The following is a 27,113-nucleotide window of genomic DNA, read 5'->3' on the forward strand; positions in this document are numbered from 1 at the left end:
ATCAATCAAATTGTTCGTGCAAGTGTTTAGAATTATATAAAGATATTTCTGTGTAAAAAAAAAATTAAATTGATTTATATTAAAACCTTATTTTCAAAAGAAAAACGTCATTCAATAATACAGAATAAAAAGTTATTTTTTTAAGAAAGGCCTCTAGAAAAAAAAAATATACACTAAGACTTTACAGACCATTCCGAGGTTAGATGGATTCATGGTAATACTACAATGCATACTTATACTTAATCAGTCCAACTCTATCCGACCAATTAAAAGAACATTAAAAATAATGCGATCTCAGTCGGAAAGTTTAAAAGTTTTTTTTGTTTTTTTTGGTTTAACGTTACAACTATATTTCATACCATCATAATTACAATATGTATTCAATACAAACAGGGAGACAGGGGGTTCTCGTACTTCTAAATTTATAAAAAATATGCTGAATTTTGGTTAAAAAATATTTAAAAGAAAATATTGATCATACTTTTTGAAATAAGCAATGTGTTATCTCTTTTATTTTTGTAAGTTGACTCTTCCTGAATTAATCAACTGACTCTAAGATAGTTTTCAGATACTATAAAAAAATATAGCACGAATTTTCGACTACGTTTTCAACTGAGATAACAAGATATTACAATGAAGTACAATTCATGGATATCAGATAAGAATTCTTCTAAGTGTTCCTATTATCAAATTTCAGAATCTTAATAAAGCGATTCCCTCCCAGATTATTTACTCTACGATTAAATGACCTTTTTTAATAAAGTCAATGAAAAAATGACTTTTTTTAAACAGGTATTTTTTTTTTTTTAAATTATTATAAATGTAACTGACTTTTTTTTTAGAAAATAAATTACTTTTGTTTTTTTGTTAAAAAAAAAATTACTTATTTACAAAAAAACATAGATGGCCTTTTATATGATACCTTAATAGGTAGTGATGTAAATCATATGTATTTTTTAGCTTGCCTGGTTTTTTTTTTGGAATCGGTAACTGTCTTTATTATTCTTCACCGCCTGATAAGTGAACTTTTTTTCCTACTGCATTCAACCCAGGGTAGAATTAGAGATCGACATCGGAGTAAATCTTGCCAATGTCCTTGTTTATTTCCTTGCTTTCTCCCTCTTCCTATGTCACAGCTGATTGTAGCTGTTCTAATGAAAAGTCATGACAGCTAAGCTGCTCTCCCCCAAAACTTTCTTCAAATTGTCATGGTTAACTGTAATGTTTTCTGCACCCAAACATGGACGAAATACAAACGATCTTCATCACTATTAATTAAAGTCTAGAACGTCTTGTCAGTTGATGTGAGACGCTAGTATCGCGTCAAAAACTCCTAGAATTTGAAACGATAGTTATGACTCAAGACATCCAAAAAAAAAGTTTACATTATGGCATGGGCCACACAACAATAAACAGACACCTGAAAAAGAACCTAGATATGTTCTCTTACAGTCATCTGAAGAGACAACTCCTTTTGGTCATAACTAAGGAAAGAGAGTTTATGAAAGTAAGAAACTTCTCAGTCGGTTGAAGTCGGGCATAGCTCCCAACATTATCTTTAGTTATGAGAAAGTTAAATGGAACTGTCAAAATGATTGGCGTTTGGCTCTAAAATGATCTTATATTACGTGTAGAATCTATCGGACGCAAAAAAAAACACGGTCAGTGATGGTCTGAGAAGCCTTTACGTTGCATAGGCATATCTAGTCTTTTTACACTCTGGAGTCAAAATTAACAGCTTAGAGTACGTAAAACACCATCTTAGAGAAAAATTTGCTTTCATGGTCAAAGTCAAAAAGAGACTTTGACCTTTTGCAAGGATTGTACTCCATTTCATACGTCCAATATGATGCAGGTAGGGTGCTGCTTTCTAGCTTTTGGAACTGTTACTTTTGGCCTAAATTAAGTTTGGATGTGAACCAGATGCATGTTGGAATCTAATCTATTTTGAAGGACAGAGCCTCCAAGAATCATCATCTAAATTTGGATGCACTAAATTCGAAAATGGGACAAAATTCCCATGAAGATAGTCCTTTCCTGCTGCAATACATTCCTTTACAGCCTCAATGCTATAATTTTGGTAAAAGAAGACTATTTTGAATAAATTTTTTTAATCTTATAAGTAATTTAGTGGATTACTTCACTATCTAAATTGTTAATTAAAATATACTTAAATTTTATACCATCAAAATATGTTGTATGTGATTATAGCTTTATACACGTACTGTCGTACTGTACAAGAATTTTAACTATACTTTAGAACCTTCATTTGATTTATTAAAAGCCACGATATGGCCTTTCAAAATAAACTATTAATCCATTAATATTTGTTATTTCATTATGACGATTTATTTTTGCTACTTTGAGATAATTTTTTTACGACAACTCAACAAGGATTAATTTTTATCCTTTATAATTTTTTTATATATTGTCAAATTATCACTCACCGAATAGACAGTTTCCAGAAAAAAAAATATTCGTATATGCCATGATGATTCAAGGTATAATGCTTTGTAATTATAATTTCTATTCATGTTACTCAATTTTAAAATATAAAATATGGAACTATTTGGAATGGAATGATTAAGTGTTCATTAATTAATTATCGCCTCAAACTATATAATTTTTAATATGGGTTGGTCATTCTAGGATAAACTTTCACTACAGAAGGCGCACAAGTTCTTGTGAAATACGAACATCGATAGCGGACTACAAAATACACTTTATATTTTTATATTAGCAAGGTAACACCCTGGTTTATTGAGTGGTTGTCACTATACTTGTTACAAGGGATCTAATAACTGTTTGAGCATTCTCATAATGAAATGTCTCCATGAATTATGAACTAATGAGCACTTAATGACACGAATGGAAATCATAATTCAAAAAATAGATTTAATTTTTTCCGCCAATGTGGCTTTTGCCTAATAGTTTTCCGGAAGTGTGTCCTAGAACCAATTAATTAGTCGTTGAAGAATACAAATTTAATCCAGACTCAATTTTGAGAAAGAATCACTACATAAAGTGTATTTCTTCCTTCTTCTTTTGTATCAGAGGTTGCGTTGCACATAATATCTAATTTGACAAATAAGTGCTCTCTTATTACAAAAGAGTTTTGTTTCCTTTTCAAAGCAGTGGATTTTACCTAAACTCAATACTACTACAAATAATAACAATAACAAGAACAATAAATATGCTTTCTTTTCATGATGAGAAGGAGTTCTAGGATTGGTGGTAGGTAGGTAGGGATGGGGGAGTTAGGAGGAGGAAGTTCCTTTCTTTTATGTGTACGAGTACTCACTACATACATAGAAGAGGAAAACGAGAATTGATGGGATCAAATTGCTCTCCTGGGAACAGAGCCGAAGATTTAATTCGTTTTTTATTTTTTTAAATAATAATAAAGAGAGAAAATAAATATAAATGCTGCTTCAACAGAGTTGATGAAAGCTCTAGCTATATATTATTAGACTGTCCCTTTTTTGGATTCTTATTTTGTTCCCCCCTAAACCAAAACCTTTCCTGCTGAGGAGGACAATTAAATAACTGAATTTGGCTACGTTTAAAGTCTCTTTGGTGAGATACAGGCCATGTTGTTTTGAAAAAATGAAATTTTAGAGTCGAAATTGAACATTTTAAAGTCTTTTGTCAAGTGTTGGATTCTATGACAGATTTTCTAACCTGTTTTTTCACACACACTCTGTCATCTAATTGGTTAAACCTTTTTCACCATTAAACAGTCCTGAGGACTGATTAGTCGATCCTACAGTTCTAGCTATCTTTTAAATTTAATTCACACCTAACTAAGATTACAGAAAATAATGAGTTAGAACCCATAACAGGTCGTTACCTCAGAAAAACAATAATTTACTATGTATTTTGCTGTCAGCTGTGGATGGGTATCCTTCTTTTCCTCTTATCAATAATTATTATCCAATACTTCCATTGTTGGCCAGAATGTGTCTATAATTGTCAAACTATCAACTGATTCTGGCCTATTTTTTATTTAATTAGTTAATTTTCTGCTTCTTCTTTTACTTATATCTTTCAAACACTTGAGTGCATTTAACACCAGATCCAACGACCTCACTGACTTGCGTACACTTTGGATCCTTGAAGTGACAAATAGTCTTGGTACTCTTTTGTGAGTCCAATTTCAATATTTTTTCAGAGATAAAAGTTGTTGCTCCGTCCATAGCGATAAGAGTGTCCACTGTACAACCTTCAGAGGGAGTTTCCTTGAACTTCTTTCCGACTTCGAACTTCAACTGCATTGACTCCACTAAAAGTTTTGAAAGACCACACTTTGTCCTCCGCTCATTCAAGAAGTCCTCGTATTTCTCGGAGGATGTTTTTCCATGAAATCTTCCATGGTGAAAATAGAATTGAATGCATTTACTTTAATGTGGGACCATTTAGTTAGGAACTCTGATGTGGGCTTTTTAATCTTTTTTTTTTTTTTGGAGGAAAAGCTGTAAGATACCATAAAGGTAACACGGGTATATTTTTTGATTATTTTACGTGCTAGCCGCACACTTACTACTTTCAACTTCAGATATATCGTCTATTTGAAAGAATTTAACATACAACTTTAACGGCTGGAATGACGTAGTTACCATAAGAGAAAGATAAGGGTTGGCTGTAAGACTGATAAAATTACTCAGTACCAAACTGATAGTCCTGCAATCTTTGTATACCTATCTAAAACTACTCTTGTACCCTCCTAAATGTAACTTAATGAGCCACAAACTGTACTTTTTATATTTTTTTGTATTTGGTTCATCAGAAAAAAATACATTGTACACTTTGCTTTTATAATTGAAAGGATCAAAGATGTGCTCAATGTTTTAGAATTCCCTAATTTATTTAATTGTAAGGTAATCTCCCTCCTTGCATAATTTGCAAGGAACTTCAAATTTTTGTACACATCTTAGACCTCTTAAATTATTAATCACAAGGTGCACTGTAATTTTTAATGATAAATTTAATTTCTGCAGTTGAAAAAATATATTCGTCAAAAAACTGGGACAGTCTACTATACATACATTATGTATATATATACATGTTACCAAAGCAAGAAAGTAGAAGAAAGGAAAACAAAAAAAGGAAGAGATAATTTGATAATAAAAAGAAGGATCATTCCTAAACAATAATTTATTTTAAAATCTGTCAAAACATCTGTTGAGTTTTTTTTTTACGTATATGTTTATTCAACACTATTTCTCTCTTTTTTTTTTTTTTTTTAATTATTTTGTAATTGTATTTATATACATACATATCATGGAAATGTTATAAAGATAATCCTTATAGTTATCAATCTGTTCTGAAAGTGACTTGACAGTCCAGTTAATCTTCCTTAAATCTTCTATTTTAGTAAACTAAACACAACTCGCTTTTTGAAATAAATTAATAATCTATGTATCCATTCTCTTCAGCTAAGAGTATGTATGAATTTAAAAGGATTCAAAGAATTCAAAAGGATATTGATTAAATTATGTGAATTTTTGGCAAGCAACAAATATTTATAAGTTTCGGTACATTTACTATTTTGTTGGGAAAAGAAAGGTTGCATGTCGTGAAAATAATATATTTTCTAAATAAATAACGAGGTTTCGTGATTATTTCATGACAAGCCTTATAAAAAATATTCTGAACAAATAAGTACAAGGTGTTTATATTTGAAACCGGAATTTAGATTGCACCATTTCCTTTGTTCTAAATTCTGGCATAGAAGATTTGACATTCTCCACAATACAGGCTTCATACAAAAGTACATTTGTAATAGCGTTGAAAATGTGGAATTTTATGCCTTGAGACCAAGTCTGTAGATTTGGAGTCAGATATATATATTTTTTTTAAATTGGAGTAAGGAGTCCGAAAATTTATAATGACTTCGACTCCTGCTACGAAAATTAGTATATTTTTTTGAATAAAACTTATTAATAATCTAAGGCTTATATTCAGTTTCTTAAAAAAAATTCTAAACGCTTATAAATCATAGGTATTATATATTTAGTACTATTCATCTGTTACACTTGAAAGTTGAAACTAATTTATAAGTTTACTTCACCAAATGCAACCGTGCTTTATAGGTGCTTTATAGTTTATATAATCGCAATTCCTGAACACCTCTAAAGTCCAAATGATTATGTTGCGTAGAGCGTATTCATTAGCCATGCTAGTTAATTACTTAGTCATGTGAATAGTCAATGTTGTTCTATTGAGGAGTTGTGTATATTGCTTATCATCAGTTACGAGTGCATAAATTATTTTCAGAACTTTATGAATGAACTAGCAATAGTTTTAAGTCATAAATCGGTTGATATATTTCATTTGCTGTTTATTATATTAAAGATTTTATATTCCAAATATTTTCTTTATACCTGGAACAATTAGATAGAACTAATAACTACCTACATAACTTAAATATATATTTAAAGTCCTTCCACTCAAACGACTCAATAGTACTGATATAGGGTAGAATGTAGTATTATAGAATTGTGCGTTGGAGTAGGAGTCGGACATTTTATGCACCGACTCGGTAGCCCTACCGGGAAATACAATTTCCAGACAGCATTTATTTTCTGTAACCATTTAAAAAAACAGCTTCAAAATTGGATCGAACTATTGTCAAACCATTTTCTTGATAAATAACAGTGCTTTGATTGGTTTAAAACATTCAAAAGTGATCATTTTTAATATATTCATCTAATGCCAAATTTTATCCTAAATAAGTCCCTAATATGTATTGAAAACATGTTAATTTATTGAATGTTACAATCTTATTTCATATTGTAAACAATAAATTAAGTATATCTGCAATTACTCTACTTTTCTCGTCCTTAACCAATCCAGTCATTTCATAAGAATTTTTAATACACATTCAAATGATTTAATTTAAATATAACTGTTTGTCTTCTACATCAAGTTTTTATACTAATTTATATTCTTAAAGCCATTCGTTGAACTTTCATCATAACATAATAAAATATATCAATTTTATTTAATAAATACTAGAGTAGGTTTGCCTGGTGTTGCCAGGGAGATTAAGAATTTTAAATAATTTCTGAGCTCTTTTGTATAATAAATAAAAAATATGAAGTTCCATTTTCACACAGATCTTGTATGGCATCATCCTATACTTTGATTAAAAGTAAAGAGTAAAATACAGTGAGGAAATAAATATATATTTTAAGCGTTCGGTATGTTGTTAACATTTGGTCAACTACTATGGCATCAACTACTTCCTCACATCATTACTCTATGTTGTTTATCTGTATGCGTACAACAATCGGGAAGAATGCCGTAATAAGGAATGAGCATTCTTTACTTTATAAACAAGCAGCAGAGAGTGGCGCCATCTTGCAGAAAAATAATACAACTTCCTAAATGATAATATTATTTAATATTAAACAAGAGTGCTTGCGTTGCAGGGCTGAACAAAGAGGAAAAAGAAAAAAAAGAATGAAGGTAGAAGAAAAAAGACAGAGAAGGGTAGATCTAGAAAGAGAAGAGAAGGAAAGAGAAATAGAAAGAAAAGAGGAAAAGGGAGATTTATTTTCGTCAAAAAAGCCTCTTAGTGACTTTGGAGGCCAAAAAAAAAGATCATAGGAGAATATTTATTTATTTCCTACGTCTACTTTATAAATTTCAGACTGATCTGTTCGACTGTTTTGAGTTGTAACAACCCCAAAAACAAAATTATAAATATAAATAAAATATGACATGACCATTAACTTTGCCGTGAACATTTTTGCCTCTGCCAATTTCCAATTTTCGAGACTTTGTAGTATCATATTTTTAACGTCGTTGTATTTTTTATATAATAGGTTCGAACTTTAACTTTAGTATTTACTTTTGTATCTCGGCTATAGACCTAAAGAAGAAGAAAAATTGAAAATACTGAGCAAATAACGAAGGATCGGGTCTAAATGAGTCACAGATCCAGGATCATTAATCCATTTCGAAAGGACTTATGTTTTAATACTAAAGGCATAACACGAGCCTATAATATAAAAACATAAAAAAGATGGTGGACATATTTGGTGTCAAAATTTCCAAGAGGAGAAAAGGTATGCGGCAAAATTACCTAGAATCAAAAGATGGATATTTTATTCACATAGAGAGTGTATAAATTATTATTTAATTGAAAATTAAGAGGGAATCCGCTTTTTATTTATTAATGTTGGGCGTCCAAGCTCCAGACTGTTACACTAGGACAATATATTGTTTTTAGTCTGATCATGCCCTATTGGGATTGAGCAGTAATTTTAGTATTTTTTTCTTCTCAAAGAAAAAAAGGTTAAAAGATGTTAAAATAATAAAGATCGCTATGTGGCTTATTTGTTTATAAATTCTTTGATATCATAAAGAGGTGTAATAAAAAAAAACGCAGCCAAAACATAGAGAAAAATATTTATTATGGCACACTCTGTATTTTCTATGTATTTGTACATTATACAGCTGATAGGGGTACATTAAACGGAGAAAAACAATATTTATGTATCTCTCTTGGTTTTAGAAGATTATTTATTTATTTCCACCGTGACAGTTGCTTAATGCCTCTAGGATTTCCCTTTTTTTTTTAGCTGAAAAACAATGGATTTATTTATAAACATCCCTACTGTGCTACAATAACCTTTAAATGTATTTTTTTTTTTTTTTGACCCATTGAGTAATTATGTTGACGCGTGGGTTGAAAATAATAATAACAAAAACAATACAAGAGAGAGAGAAATGAATGGTTTATAAAGAACCAAGACCATTATTGATATCCTTAACGCCTCATTAAAAGGGCAGACAAAACAATGTCAGAGAAAAAAAGGGAGAGAACACACAAAGAGGATTAATGGCAAATTAACAAGAAAATCTCCCAGAAAATCAGAGGAATTACATCGCCATGAACGAATGGGGTGATGAAGAAGGGAGGGAGGATAATTCCTTCTTCTTTCTATGGATGGGTTTTTAGTTCTCGTTTATTTTATTGACCCATAGATCTTTGTCACTAATTGCTGCGCAACCATTATTATGACATGATAGGGATCGACTAATTTGATTCTTACCCATTACTGACAACATGGCTGCAAATGACGTCATTGGCTATAAGAAAGAATATATATAGAGGACTCACTTCATGTAATAAATAAATATGTAGCGTATTTTCCTTGCGGCTGTTTTCATTAATTTTCATAACTTGACTCTTGTATAATTGGAAGATATTACATAAGATTTGGTTATTTATATAAACTTATCAAGGGCCATCGTATTGAATTCGTTTCATTTCATACTATCTTTTTGATACTTATTCTAATTCAATGTAGTTAATAACTAACAGTTGATAACAAGAAAAATACAGACGAGGCTGAGAGTGGATAAAAAAGCTAGTCATGATATTTTTAATCACAAAGCTATTGCATTTGTACACAAACATCACCTCAAAAATATCCTATTAACTGTATGAACTAAAGGAAGAGATTTCTTTGTAAAATAAGGTATAATGGTTTATGAACCAATGTAAAAATGTTGTCAAAGGTAGTAATTATTCGATAATAAACCAAAGTATATTTTACTCTGCAAGAAGCTTGTTTCTATCTTTTTGATTCCTGATCCCCGGCTTTGAAAAAGTAATAGAGCGTTTTAAAAATATTTGAACAAATTATATTTGACACTCTAAATTATTAGTTTAATCTTTAAAACCTAGTAACTTTGAAATAATCATTTTGTCATATAATTCAATTTATCAGTTGATTAACTAAATCAATAAGTAAATGAGTAATTTCATGGTTAATAATTTAAAATATGAATTAAATACAACCACATGACTGTTTGGAGGGGGGGGGGGCGGAGGTGGGAATAATTTAACAAATGTTGAATCTACAAAAGCCTAAATTGGTTTTCAAAAAACAAATATTAAGAAATTTACCTTTATAGAAATAGGATCTACAATTTCTGGCCAAATCACTAAATCACCACACCCCCAAAACATTAGTTTTAAACACAGCCTTCCTTAGTAGTAAATTCAGAGTTCCATGAGAATTGACGCGTTGGAAGGATACTGACATATTTTTTTAAAGGTTTTATAGCAAAAATCCACAGCTGTTCCCAAAAAATAAAAAATTTTGAAAAATAAACAGATATTGACAAAAAATTATTTTTTTGAAAAAAACATTTTATAAATAAAGCTCTTGGAAAAAAAATTCAAATATTCTATTTATTTGAGAAAATTTTCAAAAGTCTATAGCTTTTATAGAAAATCATATTTGTTTGAAAAAAATTTGGTGAATTATATTAAATTTTCTAGTAAAACGCAAAAAATCATAAATGGGGGGGGGACTACAGCCCCTAAAGCCCACCCCTTGCAGACGCCCCTCTATAGGGTCACATAGGTACATTCATTTGCCATTTGCTATCACTTCATTAAGTATCAAGAACTTCCTTATTATCACAACTCAAGGGATTGAACTTCTTTTGCTATTATACTTAATGGGCTCCGTAAAGATCCATGTAACTTTGGTTGTGGTTTATGACCGTTATGTCGCTAATCTGCTACCAGAGGGTTCGGGTGTTCTTTAATACTAAAATGTTAGTCAAAAAAGTGAGCATTAAAATGAACGTGATAAAATGTTGGTATATCAGGATGATTTCAGCAACAAGTAAAGATCTAATAAAAATTTACAGTAGAATTGTTGATCATATTTAATAAAATTCGAACTACCCAGTTATATATTTCATATAAATTTTATAATTGATGCGGTCTGTCACTTCCTTCTCTCTGGGAACTTCATCAACACTGAGGAATGACTCCTTGCAAGGCTCAAACTGCTTTCTTACATTGAGCTGTTTTAAGACATCATTTTTTGTCCCTAATCTATAATATCCGTTCTCTACTGCATGCATCACAACAACCAAGACGTAGTGGGGATCTATTTTTTCACGGACGATACTTGGAACTGGGACTTCAACGAACTGTCCTACCTCAGTCTCCTTAAACTGCCTTAAGGAGAATTGCATAATCCTGTATATGCCTATTCTTGTTGCTTGGGATTAGCTCTTATCTGTTGCACTTGGCCGTCCTGAGCAAATTGTCAATTTGAACACTTTAGATATGTCCAATCATCTTCATTTTACCCCATAGCAACGTTGAAAGGTTCTGAAGCGTGGCATTTAAAACCGCTGATGGAAGAATTTTGTTCTCGGGGTACAGATTATTGACAGAATACCTATTTATTGTCATCAAACGGTGTTATCTCTATGCCCCCACTTTGGGCCTTCCCTGGTCTATATCTCCGCACATCTCTAATAGAAGCTACTCCATGGTTATGTCACACTCTTTGGATAAATGTAAGCCCTCAAGTCCGACCTTAGTATCCAATTAATTGGGATAAACTACGCCGAATACCAGAGTGAAAGCGGCATAGGATATTGAAATGAGTCTTTGATGCTCTGGGAAGCGGTGGTGGTGGTTAATAGTCCAACTTTTGGACCAGTGGTTCAATTGCACAGTCTGTTGGCTAGGGTGCATCATAGGATATTAGAAGGTGTCCTTGATACTGAGTATAGTGGTGGCAATAGGTTTTGATCCACCTTAGAGACTAGCTGTTCACCTGCACAACCTGTTTGCCGAAGTATATTTTGCAAAATAAAATGGAGTCTCTTATGACAATTGCTTATCATACTATAGTTAGATTATCTTAATACAATATAAATTTCAAAGGAAATGTACTAGATCAGGAATGCCTTTTAATATAATTGACTGCACTACCACTTGAAATATTTTAATGGACCGTAGAGACTATTAAGTTAAATTTCTTGAAAAATGGCTACATAAAATAAAACTACTATATACAAATTTATTTGAATTTTAGACAAAATATAAAAAAGGTCCAATCTAATTTTCCCTGGCAAAACTGCTTAAAGAAGCCAATTTGGCAACTCTATTACGAGATACCGTCAAATATTTTTCATTGTTTGTGCGTATTATGATTGTTCTATGCGTTTTGATAATATTGGGACAATTTGGATAAAAAATACTAATTGAAGTGAAAATGAGTAGTAGAACACACCTAAACATTAGGCAGTCTGCAATACACAGATTGGAAATCCCTGCACTAGATTATCAAATTGCGTGCAAGGAAATTGTATCTTAATCAAATCCTTAAAGATCAAGTTCCTTGTAATGAATTGTTTAATAATCAAATTACCCACAATTATTTTTTCTGGCAATGTAAATTAATTATTTGGATAATCTATTGGAAAATTTAAAGACTACACCGGCATTTTTCACATTGCCCGTAATATATTCATACATAAATATTTGGAAAAACATCTCCCACAATTGCTTCAATATTATTGCATGTTTACTTACCAACTCTAATATCAAATCCCTACTATAAAATTTTAAAAAAACAGAGCCTTAGTTTAATGACATTTCCATTAAAACATGTAAAGCCCTTCCAGCCGAGCCTCTTTTTCTACCTGGATCTCCGTCAATGACTAAAACTACCTGTTATGAATGCAGTACGGTCCTTGGGATTTCTTTTTTATGCAAGAGGGGGTGGGCTTAATTCCTTGATTTGTGAGAGTGACTCAAGCTCCTCCAGCCAACCCCTTGGGGATGCCCTTGCAGTGAATAGATAGCAGTAGTTTTATATTATCATATTTTCGTTGTACCAGTCCTCAAAGGCCTCCCATAATATAATTTAAGAAGAGATCCGTGTAAAGAAAAAACTAAATATAGCAAATAGAAAAGAAAATACGTTTCATGCATGTGCTCTTTTTTCTTTTTGTTAATAATTTAATAAGTCATGGATGTGTTAACATCTCCCTTGAAAGAAAACAGGTTCAGGAATTCAGAAATTCAGGAATACCATATCTCCACTTCCGCCTTCTCCTTGCGCTCTTACATAAATTCCATCTTTATTATTGTTATTATTATTATTTCTTTTAATTAGCATATTTATTTTGTCACTATTATCAAATTCAGGCTTGACACCATTCTTCTATAAGTAATTACTTCTAAGTTTTCAGGACTTATTATAACATTCTAACCTCTCCCTCCGCCCCTATCTCTCTCTCTCTGAGGTAACTCCACGTCCCTACATCTGAGAAAGCCGGCTTTAACATATGGTAAAGAGTGAAAAGCATTTGCAATCAGAAACGAACTAGCTAGTTTTGTTCCTCCAACGACAAATAATTTGCACACACACACACCCTCCTAAGTCAACAGTCTCATAATAATTATTATTTGGATGGGCCAACCGGATAAATTACGGCCATCTATCAATTTTCTACTCATTCATATTTCCATTATTACCTTTTCCAAAATTGTCATCCTTATGCTTTAATATTTGAGAAAAGAACCTCTAACAATAAGGCATCCATGAGTGAGTAAGTCCTTATTGAACTTGGAGTAGAATTGAGGATTGACATCGGAGTCATTCCTGTCTATGCCCTTACTAAATACAAAGTTGTTGTTTTTTTATTATTTTTTTTATCTCCCTCTCATAGATGCTTGCAATTAATCTAATTAAACATTTATATGTTGCTCTTCTTGTAAAAATTGTCTGGGTTAACACGTCGTTATTGTCAAAATGAAACGTAAATTTCATTTTTCAAAGAAGTTATCCTTATGATTTCATTCTTGAGAAGAGAACATCTAACTCTATATTTGTAAATCCCTATGACTATTTGTGTTCATGAGCTATGGAGAGTAACACTAGGCAGGTGAGGGGGATTTTTTGGTGTAAGTCCTTATTGAGAATCGACATCAGAGTAATTCCTGATTATGCTCTTTCCAAATGCGAATTTGTGGTTAACGTTTATTTTCTTTCCCTCCCTCTCATAGGTACTTGTGGCTAATCTAATTTAAGGTCAATATGTTGCTCTTCTTTCAAACATTTTTCAAATTGTCTGGGTTATCATGTTAATTTTTAGGTTTTTTTTTACATAACAAAAGCTTGTAGGGTTTACAACTCTTTGTATTCAAGGAACTTTTTTTACAATAACATAATATTGCAGAACCTCTATGGGACTGACGTTATGTTAATTAGTTGAATTCAACTAGTTTGTACATATTTTTCACTATTACTCATTATATTATTGATTCATTATTCACTTGTCATAATTATATGAAAAAAAAGATAAAGCAAAATTTTAAAAGTATAATATCATAGTATGTTGTATGTAATATGATGTACTTATTTAAATGTCAAACCCATATTTCAAATTGAGCATTTTTTTATACTTTATTACTATTGCAAGTGAAATGCTTTTTCTTCAGTTAACAACATCTTACATGTATTATATTTTCAAATGTACATCTTATTTACTCATCAGTATAAATTTTTGTAGCCTTCGAAATAGGAACATAATATTGTTATATACTGCAGCTTTTCCCTAGACGATGATCAAATAATTACTTATTTTGAAATAATTGTACTACAACAAATGTGCAACCAACAGCTGGAGGTGAAAGGTTATAATTGACGTTTTATTTGTCATAGTAAGACTATTCGCAGTATAGTAATAATTCTGACAATATTCAATATTTACTAGCTATAGGTATTAATGCAGGCCCCTCCGTGTTCCGTGTCATTCCTCAGTGTTTATTAAGCTTGATAAGAAAAAGAAGTTACATGGCATCTGACCGTATCATAGACTATTTTATTGTTAGCGAGGTAACACTGGTTTATAAATAGAGTGTTCAAGAAGATTTTGGAATTAAAATGCCTTTCATCTGGAGTACATATAAGTGCCATAATAATAACTTTGTTTGGGGAAGTGTGCTGATTTGAGGGATTATGGAGGATGTACTTTTAATATGGTTGATGAATACTGCAACTGAAAAAATTATTGGGCGCTTGAATCCCACTGCTTTTCCGGTGGTTACATTACTGCATTTATGTGTGTAGTTAACAAAAATCAAGTTTAAAAAAGATACATTTTACTTTTATCAATATTAGCTTGACATAAATCCCATTCCTGTAATGGTTTGAGATACCCAGGAACGTTAACTAGACTTTAAGACAGTGTTTCTCAAATTGTGTACCCCGTGGAAAAGATCTAGTGGTATCCCAATATTTATGTTATAGCTTTAGGAATTTCATACTAAAAGTTTTTTAATTGGCAGGCCGCCTCATGATTTCAGATTTCTTCTTATATTACTTCTACTTTGAAAGATCGAGACTATTTCACATATTAAACTAATAGCCCCTTTGTGTATAATAAATTTTGTATACTAGTTATTAATTTAAAAAGTGTTGTTAGATATAATATTATATGCGACCTTCAACTTCAGAGCGCATTTTTTAATCCTGTGTTGACACAACTTAAGCACTTAAACATTTGAAAAAAAAAATATTTTAAATTTAATGTAATTTTTCAAATTTTTTTCCAAAAAATTAATTTTCTGTTAATAGGTATGTATGCCTTATTAAAATTTTCCTCCAAAAAAATTAATTTTCGAATAGAAACACCTAAACTTCCATATTTCCGCATAAGTGTACAACTTAATTGTTCCATTGCAGCCACAAATAGTAACGGAGATACGGGACATCCTTGTCTACAGCTTTTTCCCAAGACTATATGGTTACTCTGTAATCTATCAATCACTATAGTTGAAGTTCTATTGAATAGGGCAGCACGAATTGAATTTGAAAAACTTCTAGGAAGATATTTCATTACAGCACGGAGGATAAAATTATGACTTACAGATTCAAAAGCCTTGCTGAAATCAATGGCAATATTTGGTACAATTTTTATTTTATTTTAACGGAAATAATAGTTACCTGAATATTTCGGGAAATATCGGCAATATGTCATATTTTTTTAAATCCTTATTGTTTTTATCCCAACTTTTTGTTAAGTATAGGCTCGATCTGTTTAGCTAAAACACCTGCTAAAATTAGGTATGATTCATTAAGTATTGTCAAAGACATCCAATGACAAAAGTTTTATTTTTTGGATTTTATTTGAAAAAAATTACAAACACCAAGCCCTCCCCCTCCCAACCCCCCAAATATATATATATATATATAACCCTTAGCAACAAAATAAAGATCATACAGCACTCAGAGGCTGACCCTCACAATTATTATTGTTATTTAAGCTGTAGAACACGAATATGACCATTAAAACTTTCAATCTCAAAAGATTTGACCTTTAAAGCTTTTTTTAAAAATTCACGTTTATACAAGGGAATAACTACGATTCAGTGCCATATTTCGACATAAAGAACTATATAGATGAAAATCAAAGTAACTAACAAATTGATCCGAACATTTTAGGATTTAAAAAATGGATTATTTATTACTTTATCTAGATTAGAATTAATAAAAAATGCATATAACAACCAAGAAATCAAGTAAAATGAAGGACCTTATATAAAGACTAATATCTTTTTTATTTTTTATTCAAGTACTTTATATCCTAGCTGAAATTATATAATAGACCTTTTTAATATTCATAAAGAAATTTATGATGAAATTTCTCATAATTTCGTCAAATAATTGTATTAAAATTAGTTTATCGATACTTCATTTTCAAAATAATTGTATTAAAACAAGTTTATAGATATTTCATATTCAAAATAATTGATTAATTGATTGTTTTAAACTGTTAAACAATTCAATTTTTCCCCCCGGAATAATATTGTAATCTATATTTATGCAACCTAACCAGCTTATTATATTTTTTACATGCATTTTTTTTTAAATTGAAATATTAGGCTGATTATATAACTTCAAGTAGGATACAAAGCACTTGAAGTAAAAATAAAAAGACGTTAGCTTCTTAGTAAAGTCCTTCATTTTACTCGATTTTTTAGTGGCTATATATATATATTATTTATTGTAATCAAAATAAAGTAAAAAATAAGTCATTTTTCAAAAGCTGAAATGGTTGCATCAATTTTTTAAGTTACTTGGATTTTCATCTATATAGTACTTTGATGTCGAAATAAAGCATTGAATTGTAGGTATACCCTAAAAACTGAATTTTTAAAAGAAGCCTGTAAAGGCCAAATATTTTTAGATTAAAAGTTTTAATGATCAAAATTTGTGGTTTATGGCTTAAATAACAATAATAAAAGTGGGTTTCAGCCTAAGGGCAAAAATGTTGTTGCATGGTGTAATCCTTCAAATGCCCCTCAATTTCAATTATAAGACTTTGTTTGCCTGTGATGTTACTTTTCAAATATTTATCATACTATTTCTCTTTATTTATGATTGAGTGAACTATATATGAAATATATAGCACTTTCGAAAGATTCATTCGAATTATTTATGAACAGAAATGGAAGATAGATAATTAATTAATTAGATAGATAAAATATACAAATACATGTGATCCAGAAGTTTTATTTAAATACTTGTGTGTAGATGTGTTGACAGATCACATAATACATATATATATATCATATACTTCCTTGAACTCCTAGCATGTCGATAATGGGTTATTTCATACTAGAATATTTCCTTCCAGGAAAAAATATTCAACTATGATATTTAAAAAGGAATATACATATAAAGATATGCAGTTAATTTTAAAGTTAGGATTGAAATTAATATAGTATATTAAATGTCGTAACAGATTATGCAGATAACAACGTTTAAAACAAAGTAGAGTTTAAAATTTAAATGGTGCTAGGTGATTTCATTCCTAGTCAATTCATTCCCTGTCTCTTTATTCCTACAAATTTCATAATTTTCATTAATATAAAAACTATAGTTACAACTACTTCTGATCCTATTAAAAAACAAAAAAATGTTCAAAAAATTATCACAAATATATGGTTAAGCGAATATTGGAGTTTTGTAATACGTAGATATACATTAATTCATTGCAATTTTGTAATGTCGTCTGATCTTTTTCTTTTTGCATTTCCTTTGTTCCTTGATTTTTTGTTGTCTCAAAATATCATAATATCAATTGTCCATTAGACGTTTTGTCTTTGGACGTTTTTTCCGTGTGTCTTTTGTCCGTTCGACGTTTTGTTCGAGCACTGTTATGTCTACAAAATTCCGACTTTTGCGTCTGAAATGCATTATTTATTAGAACATTGTCTATTGTAAGTCTCAACTATTAATGTAAACTATCATTAACCTTTGATTTATTCAAATTACATTGTCACTATGTATTTATGAGTAATAAAGATGTGGGTATTTGAACTTTATATCGTGCCACAAAATACAAATATTGTAGGTATTTGTATTAAAATAACGAAAAATTACACATCAATTATAAATTGATCATCCATGCAATAATGGAATATTGCATGGTCCTTATTCCAAGAATTGACAATCCTTTATTTTAAATTATTCAACTAGTACAATTTTTTAGACAACTTGTACAAATTGCAATTTCTGTATTTCTACGACACATTACACTTTATTTAATAACATCACCAGTCAGTTTAATTACCAACTATATATTGATGCTATCATGGTATTCTCATCTATTCAAATCATACCTTTATGATTTATTTAGGAATAATACAACATAGATTGTTTGAACTTTATAAAGTGCCACAGAATAAATGTCAATTAAAAATTTTGATTGAACAAGTCAAAAATGTCACCATTAATATATTGTCAATCCGAGAAATATCCAATTGTTGCATTATCCTTATCACAAGTACTCTTCATTTAAAATAATTTACGTCATTTTTGGGATACAACTTGTACAGTTTACTTATACATGCTACAGCAAACCCTTAAACAACACCTATATTTCAAAAAAAAAAAAACAACTACAGTATAGCTGAGTATTTGTAAAAGTATTCTCATTGCGTAAAGATTTAACATTTAATTCTATAATATAAATGTCAAAAGTAACTCTGAAATGATGCGAAATACATGTACATAACATAAAGTTAAAATAAACATAATTATTCAGTTAAATATTTTGATGTCTCAAGAGTAACTGTTGTGAAGATTCTGTTTACTAAGCCTTCTAGTTCTATAATAAAAGAGTATGGAACGGACAAATCTTGCGAGCCCATCAAATATGAGCAATTTTATAATTTACCGGGAAACAGTTTTTCAGTGAGATACTGGAGAAAAACTTTTTGAATCACGGGATCCTGGTTAATTCTCTGAAATTTAAATATATATTAATACATGATAAAAAGAAATCATTATATATTCTTCATTCTCATTTTATTATTAAAACTAATGGTGTCCAAGTTGTTTTTTTAGATCCCACGGGCCCCACTTGTTTGAATTCCATAAATGATCCGACAAGCAACGACAAAAAATTAAATAGTAATAGATAAACGAGCTAAGTTTTGGTGGTACTGTTTATTAAATAATTGTAAAATACAGTTCCGGACTGGTGGCTAAATATTCACTCGCACATCCTTAGAATCCATTTACCTCTTTTTATAAAAGAAAATATGAGTCATATGTAATTTCACATTTAATACTTAGGGTTGTGAAAATTGCTCAAACCTTTATACATACATATAAAATAAAAGCATATGGAGGTACTCTATAATATATGAGTGCAAATATCAATTATTTCCACCTATTTGGAAAATTCAAACGTATAAACGAATAAGGAGCACAAAACTTTATTGCGTAATCTTTTTCAGTAGATATGTCGTCTATCAAAGTCTCCAAGATATACTTTTCCTTTTTATTTACACTCACGAGGATTTAGCTACGGAACAGTTTTATTTTGTAGTATAGTGATTGTTCCATATCTATTCAACGTTTAATTTAATTAATTATGTATAATTCAATGAAAGTTATAATATAAAATAATTAAATGCGAGACCTTCCGCTAATAGACATATTTCACAGGAACTTATTACGAATGGTATAAAATTTCGAGAAATTACAGGAAAGAACCCCTAGTCAAGGGCGGTCGCAAGATTATATGTATATTTGATTTTTTTAGGGGGGGGAATTTATCGAAAAAATTGCAAAAGTTAAAATGTTTCCTCTCCCCTATATTTCGACCGAATGAACTATTTTCCAGAAAAGATACCCATAAAAAAAAATTACCCCTAGTTTCTCGTAAAAAATTGACGAAAAACATTTCCAGTAAAAAACAAATATTCTGTGATTTGGAGGGTACAGCCCCTCTACCCCCGCCCCTTGCGTAAAACCCTTCTACTACTTATTAGTGTTAAGACTCGTTTTTAAGAAAAAAAAATTAAGTTTTGTCTTTTTCTGGACCAATATTTCGTTCCAGATCGTTCTGTAGATCGAAATTTACTTTTTTTAAAGGACATAGGTCTGGAACAAAGGCTGATTTTACAACGAGACCGGTCCAGGATTTTCAGAACGAAACCCAACTCTAATACTAGAAATTCAAAGAGAAAGTCACAACGATTATCTTATAAATTTTTATCATGATCATTTAACATTTCAAGTTCTTAGAGGCAAATGACTACTTTTATTCATTGAAGCAACTACAAAGAGTTAGTTTTCATAGTTTAATAAATAAAAAGTGAGCTGTTTTACCATGTTAGAGTCCATATCCACTTCAAGTTCTATTGCTTTTAAACGGCATACTTATAACAAGAAGAAATTAAAGAATATATCCGAGTCTGGCGATTTTTTCTTTGGTAACTCTGGCTCTCTGAGAATTAAACCCAATAATAATACTCATTTGTCGTCTCCTGAGGTATACTTACTATGTACTCATTTGATCTCAAAAACAATGTGTAGTCAGATTTTTTATTGTCTTTATTATCCCCCCCCCCCTCTTTGTCTTTTTTCCATGTGTTTGGATCATTCATCTGTATTGATTCGTTTCTCTACATAGTTTTATGTCCTTTTTATCAATAGAGTCAATCTTCCGGATACGGTTATAAAAATAGTAAATTATTCCAATTCTTCTTCTTTTTCTTCCAGATAACTCCTGTTAAAGTGAGTCTCGATGATTTAGATGAATTGATTGCTGCTTTAAGCCCCGATGAATTGTCTGAGCTCTCCAAAGTGGATCCGGATGTAATTTTATACAAATATTCATAAATTATCTAGGCACTGTTAAAGTGCATTCTTTTATTTTTTAAATAAAGGATTCAAGTATGCCTCCAAGTATGCGGTGCGTATACAAATGTGAAAAAAAAGGTTCCTCAACAATGAATAGAAATGCTATGCTCAACCAGCTGAAAGAGAATGCTCTCAAAACTCCGGATCAAGAAGAGAAAGTTAAGTTTGTTCCTGGCATGATTCGTGGTAACAAGGTGAGCTTCCTTATACATAGTGCTGTTTTTATGGGAGGAAGGGTTTGGGAGCCCCTTACTTGATTGTAAAAATAGGAATCCCCTTTTATAAAAAATATACCATTTACTTAAAGAAAGAAAAGGTTATTTGAGATAAAATTAGAAATTTTTTTCAATCAAAAATATTCAATATCTTAATATTAAGAAGGGTTATTTGGAAATAAATAAAAAACATTTTAACAATTATAAAAAAGTTATTTAGTTATTTGGAAAAAAATAAACATATTTTGACAATCATAAGACAAGTTTTGGCACACGGTAATATCGACTCTGTCATAATTCCACGCTTTAACATAAAAAAAAATAAGGAGCTCGTGCGAAACTATTTGATATATAATCCAAGGTTTTTGAAGTATTTTGTAAATAAAGCAAAGATTCAAAACTATTTTCTTTTTAATAAAAAAGAATCGATTTTTTTCTATAAAAAAAATATTTCGAAATAAAATTTAAATTGATGAAAGACAGAAAAGAGCCTCTAACACGGTAAAATCGACACTGTTTCCATTTCTTAATGATATGGATGTGTTTCAATCTCTCAACTTACTGATATTCTTAGTTTGTTCCTAAAGAGGGCATTCCTCTACCAACGAACAGCGAGTCTGATGATGAAGATCCACCTCCAATTATTGATCAACCATGTACTTTAGATCAGGAATACATATCCGTACTTGAAAATGCGTCTTTACAAGAAATAGTGGAAATGGCGGATATTTTAGGGATCACGTTTCAGGATAATTGCAAAGCAACAGAGTTAAACCTTTATCCAAAAAATGAGTCCAATGACACGGATATTGAAGAGATATATAAACTCATTGCAGCTAATTCTCCCGAGGTCATTGATGTCAACTTTAACAACATTAAGGTAAGCCTAAACGAGGTTACAAAGAGTGAATAGTGTTGGTATTTGGTCAGGTAATCATAGAACTCTGTTAGAATATTATAATTTTTGTAAGACCGATCAAATTCGGTCCAACTTCGATCTAAACTGGAATTATTCCTAGCATACCCAAAATTTGCAGTAGTATTTAATCAAGATTTTATGCCTGTTCTTTTTAATAACGCTGTTTCATTACATGAGCAAACGACAGCTAAAAACAAAAATGAAGAGGTTTTATTTCTATCCCATCTCTCTAAATGTGAAAATGTCGGAGCAATAGCAAAAAAAGGCAACGCGTGTGCGATCTCCTTTGCACCAGTGTAATTGCCGAGACCGTTGGCATCTGCATCCGGACTACCTACAACATCAATAATTCCATTACAAGCCCATACCAACAAGAAGCACCATGAACTTCTGGAGCAACAGTATGGCGGAGTTCTGGCCTGCCTCCATGTGGGGGGTTTTGGAGAAGAATGACTTCCACACTTGTCATCCAAATTTGGATTCTCACCCACTTGCCATCAGCATAGTACGCCCTGGAGACAGCCTTCATCGTCAAGAGCTGTCAATTTCTTCGCGCCGGTGTCATGGGATCTTACTGGGTATACATTGAATACAAAAATACAGCTAAATATAGTACTTAAACCTATTCAAATTGGTTTAGAGTTGTCTTTTCTTGATTCCATAAGAATCACGTTTTTCGTAATTTAGTCATGCTAATGCAAGTTTTGGGTAATCACTCTGTTTTAAAATTCGGACCAGATTGGTCCCATGCAAAAAAAAAATGAAATCTTTTAAGACCAAACCGGACACTAGACTGCATAACATGTAAATTTAGAATTTAAAGACTCTTCCTAATACTTAGGGGATTTCCAAGGCTTATTGGGAGAGATTTTTTGAAGCATTAGGCACAAATGAAGTCGTTGAAAGTCTCACAGCCACAAATACAGGAATCAATGATCCAATTGCTCTCCTCATATTCTCATGTCTAAAAAACAATAGAACTCTACGCTCATTAACCCTGGACTCTAATCTTATTTCTGGAGGATGTCTCCTCAAACTCATTCGTGCCTCTTCTATCAATAAGAGTTTAGAAGAGCTGCGTGTCTCTCATCAGGTAAATGTTTTTTTTTTTTTAAATACACATAATTAATTATTTAAATGAGCTGAATATATTATAATAATTTTGTTTATAATTTCTAAATATTATGGATGCTCAATGATGTAATTTGAGGGAGGGAGGAGGGGGGTCATAAAAGAGGCTCCTCTGCCCCAAAACAGTGACATGTACCTACATATTCTAATGAACTACTCCAAAGATTTATTTTTCTTAATTTACATTTTAATAGGAGCAGTAAAATACATAGATAGATGATGACGAGTTTACGACACGAGCAGGGGTCATATTATTATTAATGCTCAGTAGTTAGGTCTTATAATGATCACAGACATATGCTACTTGTTGTAATATTTTGTCTCTTCTTCTTTTTTTTTACACAGATGAACTGTCGGTATTTAGGACATCAAACAGAGAGTGACATAGCACATGCTCTTCAAAACACTCCTAACCTTGTCAAATTAGGTGTTACCATGGAATTTCGTGACTCTCTAAATAAAACAGCCGTTGCACTACAGAAAAATTTAGATAAAAGTAAGTATTTATTATATAAATAGGTATTTACCAGACTTGGACTCATACACACTTTTTCTGTTCAACCGTTCTTTGAGGGAAAATTTAAAGTTCTTAATGCTGTAAACCAATTGGCAAAGCGTGCTTGTTAGCTTGAGTAGATTCCTTGGCTAAGTGAAATACTTTTTTAAGTCACAAGATATTGTTTTTTATGTTACCACTGGAAATGACGTTCATAGAGAAAGAAATAACATATGGGCTGAAAATTCCCGGGCTTTACACATATAGATGGCTCTATTTTTTTTTTATTATTATTATTATTCACCTCATTTTCAGTTGATACCAACCTTCAAAAGACAGCTGTCAAAATTTCATGACAATATATTATTTAGTTTGTGAGTAATTTTGCTAAAGGTGACGATACTTTTGTTATCTCCAAAACAATGGATCAAAAACAATTTTATGTTTAACTTTATACGGTTTCTTTATGGTAAAAATACCGTTTAAGCTAAGCAATTGCTTGAAAAGTGCTATGGGGAATTCACTACACAAAACAAATAAAAAATAAAAATAATCTTATAAAAGCCAAATTTACACGCAAAAAAATGTGCTTATAAGCCAGAGATATTTCAGCCTATGTTTATATATGGAGGTGACAAGGATTTTTACTTGGCTGCTGTTTGGGTTAGTTAGGCAGACATAAAGTAAATATTATCATTTAAAAAATTATAAAACAGCTGTTGTAATTGTAGATATGTTATAATCCGAAGATAAACATGGAACTTGATTTGACTTTATCCGAATGAGCACATCTCTAACTATTTGAATCATCATTTTAATTTAATTTACTTGATGATCTATTCAGCCCATTAAATCTTTGGCTTTCTCAACGTTATTAATACATGAACAAATAATCGATAGAATAGAATTAGAAGAAAGATTCAAACTAGAAATCACTATTTAACTCAGAGTTCTATTCAAAATGTTGTATCTCTATTTAAAAAAAAAAAAACACTTTTAAATTCTCGAGTTTGTATAAAATATCGAATGTATCCTATGTTATACCAAAGTTAGCTGCTGAAGGCCTTTTGCATTTATTTTTCGATGATTCTGTTATTTTTTCGTTTTTCTTCCTGAAAAAGATGCAATTTTTTTCCCTTTGCAGAACTTACATTGTTGACTCCAATAAAAGGGTGAATACATGGAGGCTGCGCATTTTGTTATAAAATAATATTCCGCACCTCTAGCGGACAAAAAAAATACCACTTCTTGGTAAAAATATTGATCATGTCGGCATCATTTTGCCACCTAGTTTATAGTTTTGAGGCGTTCATTCGTTAAAGTAAAATGTCTAAAATCGATCACATAGTCGTAATTAAAGTATAGTTCCTCGGCTAAAAGATATTTTAAAGAATAATAAACAAAAAGAGTTAAGAAACAAACGGATAAGTGAACGTCGTTAAAATAGTTTTTCCCCGTTCAAGCGCTCAAAAATGAACGGAAAGCATGAGCGTTTGTATTTTTTGCTGTATCTCCAAGCCTGGTATTTTCAAGCACTAATTAATAAATGTCTATTGTTTTTACGATTAACAGGACGATTGTGTGAAGATAGGAGTGTGACTCTCAAATTGGATGGGAAAGAAGGGCCTTCACTCCTAGAGAAATAACAATTATACAAACTATAAAAGTTATTTCTTCTACTGAATCAAATACATACATTCATCAAAACCAATTATAACCATCTATTCTAAAGAAAATTGAGCCAGATGTGAACCTTTTTTTTTTTTTCGGTCTACAGTACATACATATATTCATTCAAATTACAAACTGACAAAACAAAATTGAATACATATTTATATGTTCATAAAATAACTATTCAGATCTTTGTATTGAATCATTTTAAGATAAAACTTTTTTATATAATAAAAAAATAAAACTTTTATTTGTTATTTTTATCATTAATGTTCCTCACATAGCAATTTTTATTGTATCTCGGAACCTTTTTTCCCTCCAAATAAAAAATTAAAAAGACGGCTAGTTGTTATTCAATGACGTCATTACTCTTTACTATAAGAAACTCTTTCATAGCGATGAAAATCGTGAGATTGAATTTTCTTTACCTTTAAAGTTGTCACTATTACTCAACTTCTCATTAATTAACTTCTTTTCCTAAATAGACTCAATTATATTCGAAACCTGATTGAACCTTAATTTGGGCTTATAGAAGATGATATAGAGTAACTATGCGGATTTGTTGCAGAGTTATTATTGTAAGTCTTTGTTGGGCTTAGATTAGAATTGGGGATCATAATCAGAATATTTCTTGCCAATGTCATTGTTTATATCCTTTAATTTCTGATCCACTTATAATTTCTAACCATTTGAACAATCAATCAAGTATCAGATGCTGTTCTTTAATCGCAACAAAATTAAGGATTATCCCTTTTTTTATTATTATTATTATGTCCCAAATTGCCCTACCTTGCGTATGCTTACTACCAACCCCCCAATACACAATCACCCAGCTACTCTGTGTATTCAAACACTAAATACATAACTAAATAACTGTATTAAATTCTTTATGTAACCACAAATAATTAGTTTGACGTAAAATAAAATGGGTTTTAAAATGTAGGCTAATAATCAAGTTCAAGAAGAGAGGGGCAAATTGTATAAGTTTGCCTAGACGTCATATTTTCTCTTTCTATCTCGAAATTGGAGACAGTAAGAGCGGATAGCTGAAATTCAATTATCGCAACATTTTTTAATCTAAGGAAATAACTTTAGTAATTGTAGTGAAGAATATGTTATTGGAGACATGATATTTATTACGTTAATCTTGTTATTGGACTGTAATGGTTCATGCTAGATACAAGAAAAAACTTTTCTTAAGAAGATGTTATCTCCTCCGGCTCATTCGATTCGTGGATAAATCCGAGTCCTCCTTCTCCACATAATGAGACCCTCAATTTACTTTCATTATCATCCAAAGTGCTAATCGTCCAAATATCTCGAAAAATCGAGATCCCTCTCCTCCATGTTATATATTATAGAATTTCCTTATTATTAAAAGGTTGCGATAATTGAACTTCAAGTATCCAATATCACTGTCTCTAATTTCGAAAAAGAAAGAGAAAGTATAACGGGTGGGTAAAATTGTACAATTTACCCGAAGAAAGTTAATGAGAATGAAAAAAAATATCCTGAGATATTGTGAACTCAAAAATGTGTCAGAGCTCAGAATTAAGTGTATTTACCCCCATCAAAAAGCTGTGGTTAATACAACACTAATTTGTGGCTATTCCAGGAAAATGCTGAAGTACAATTTTGGACCGGAATATTATAAGCATGTACAATACTGCAATACAATATGC

General features: G+C 30.8%; 1 protein-coding gene across 3 annotated transcripts in view; it reads left to right on the forward strand.

Moving 5' to 3' along the window:
* The window catches only part of LOC121119764 (tropomodulin-2), a 36,266-nt gene extending 10,587 nt beyond the window's left edge, over positions 1 to 25,679 (forward strand). Inside the window, exons 1-7 of one of the 3 annotated variants that reach the window (XM_071889124.1) lie at positions 20,353 to 20,628; positions 20,859 to 20,954; positions 21,026 to 21,157; positions 21,789 to 22,094; positions 22,975 to 23,226; positions 23,610 to 23,760; positions 25,333 to 25,679. In XM_071889124.1, the coding sequence (XP_071745225.1) occupies positions 20,467 to 20,628; positions 20,859 to 20,954; positions 21,026 to 21,157; positions 21,789 to 22,094; positions 22,975 to 23,226; positions 23,610 to 23,760; positions 25,333 to 25,406 (1,173 nt within the window). In that variant the 5' untranslated portion in view covers positions 20,353 to 20,466 and the 3' untranslated portion in view covers positions 25,407 to 25,679. Of the gene's footprint in view, positions 1 to 20,352; positions 20,629 to 20,858; positions 20,955 to 21,025; positions 21,194 to 21,788; positions 22,095 to 22,974; positions 23,227 to 23,609; positions 23,761 to 25,332 lie in introns of those variants that run through there. The other 2 variants (XM_040714553.2, XM_040714554.2) reach the window with 2 other exon arrangements.
* The last annotated feature ends 1,434 nt before the right edge of the window (positions 25,680 to 27,113 follow it).

Source organism: Lepeophtheirus salmonis, chromosome 6 (genome assembly GCF_016086655.4).
Source record: "Lepeophtheirus salmonis chromosome 6, UVic_Lsal_1.4, whole genome shotgun sequence".
Taxonomy (NCBI): Eukaryota; Metazoa; Arthropoda; class Copepoda; order Siphonostomatoida; family Caligidae; genus Lepeophtheirus; species Lepeophtheirus salmonis.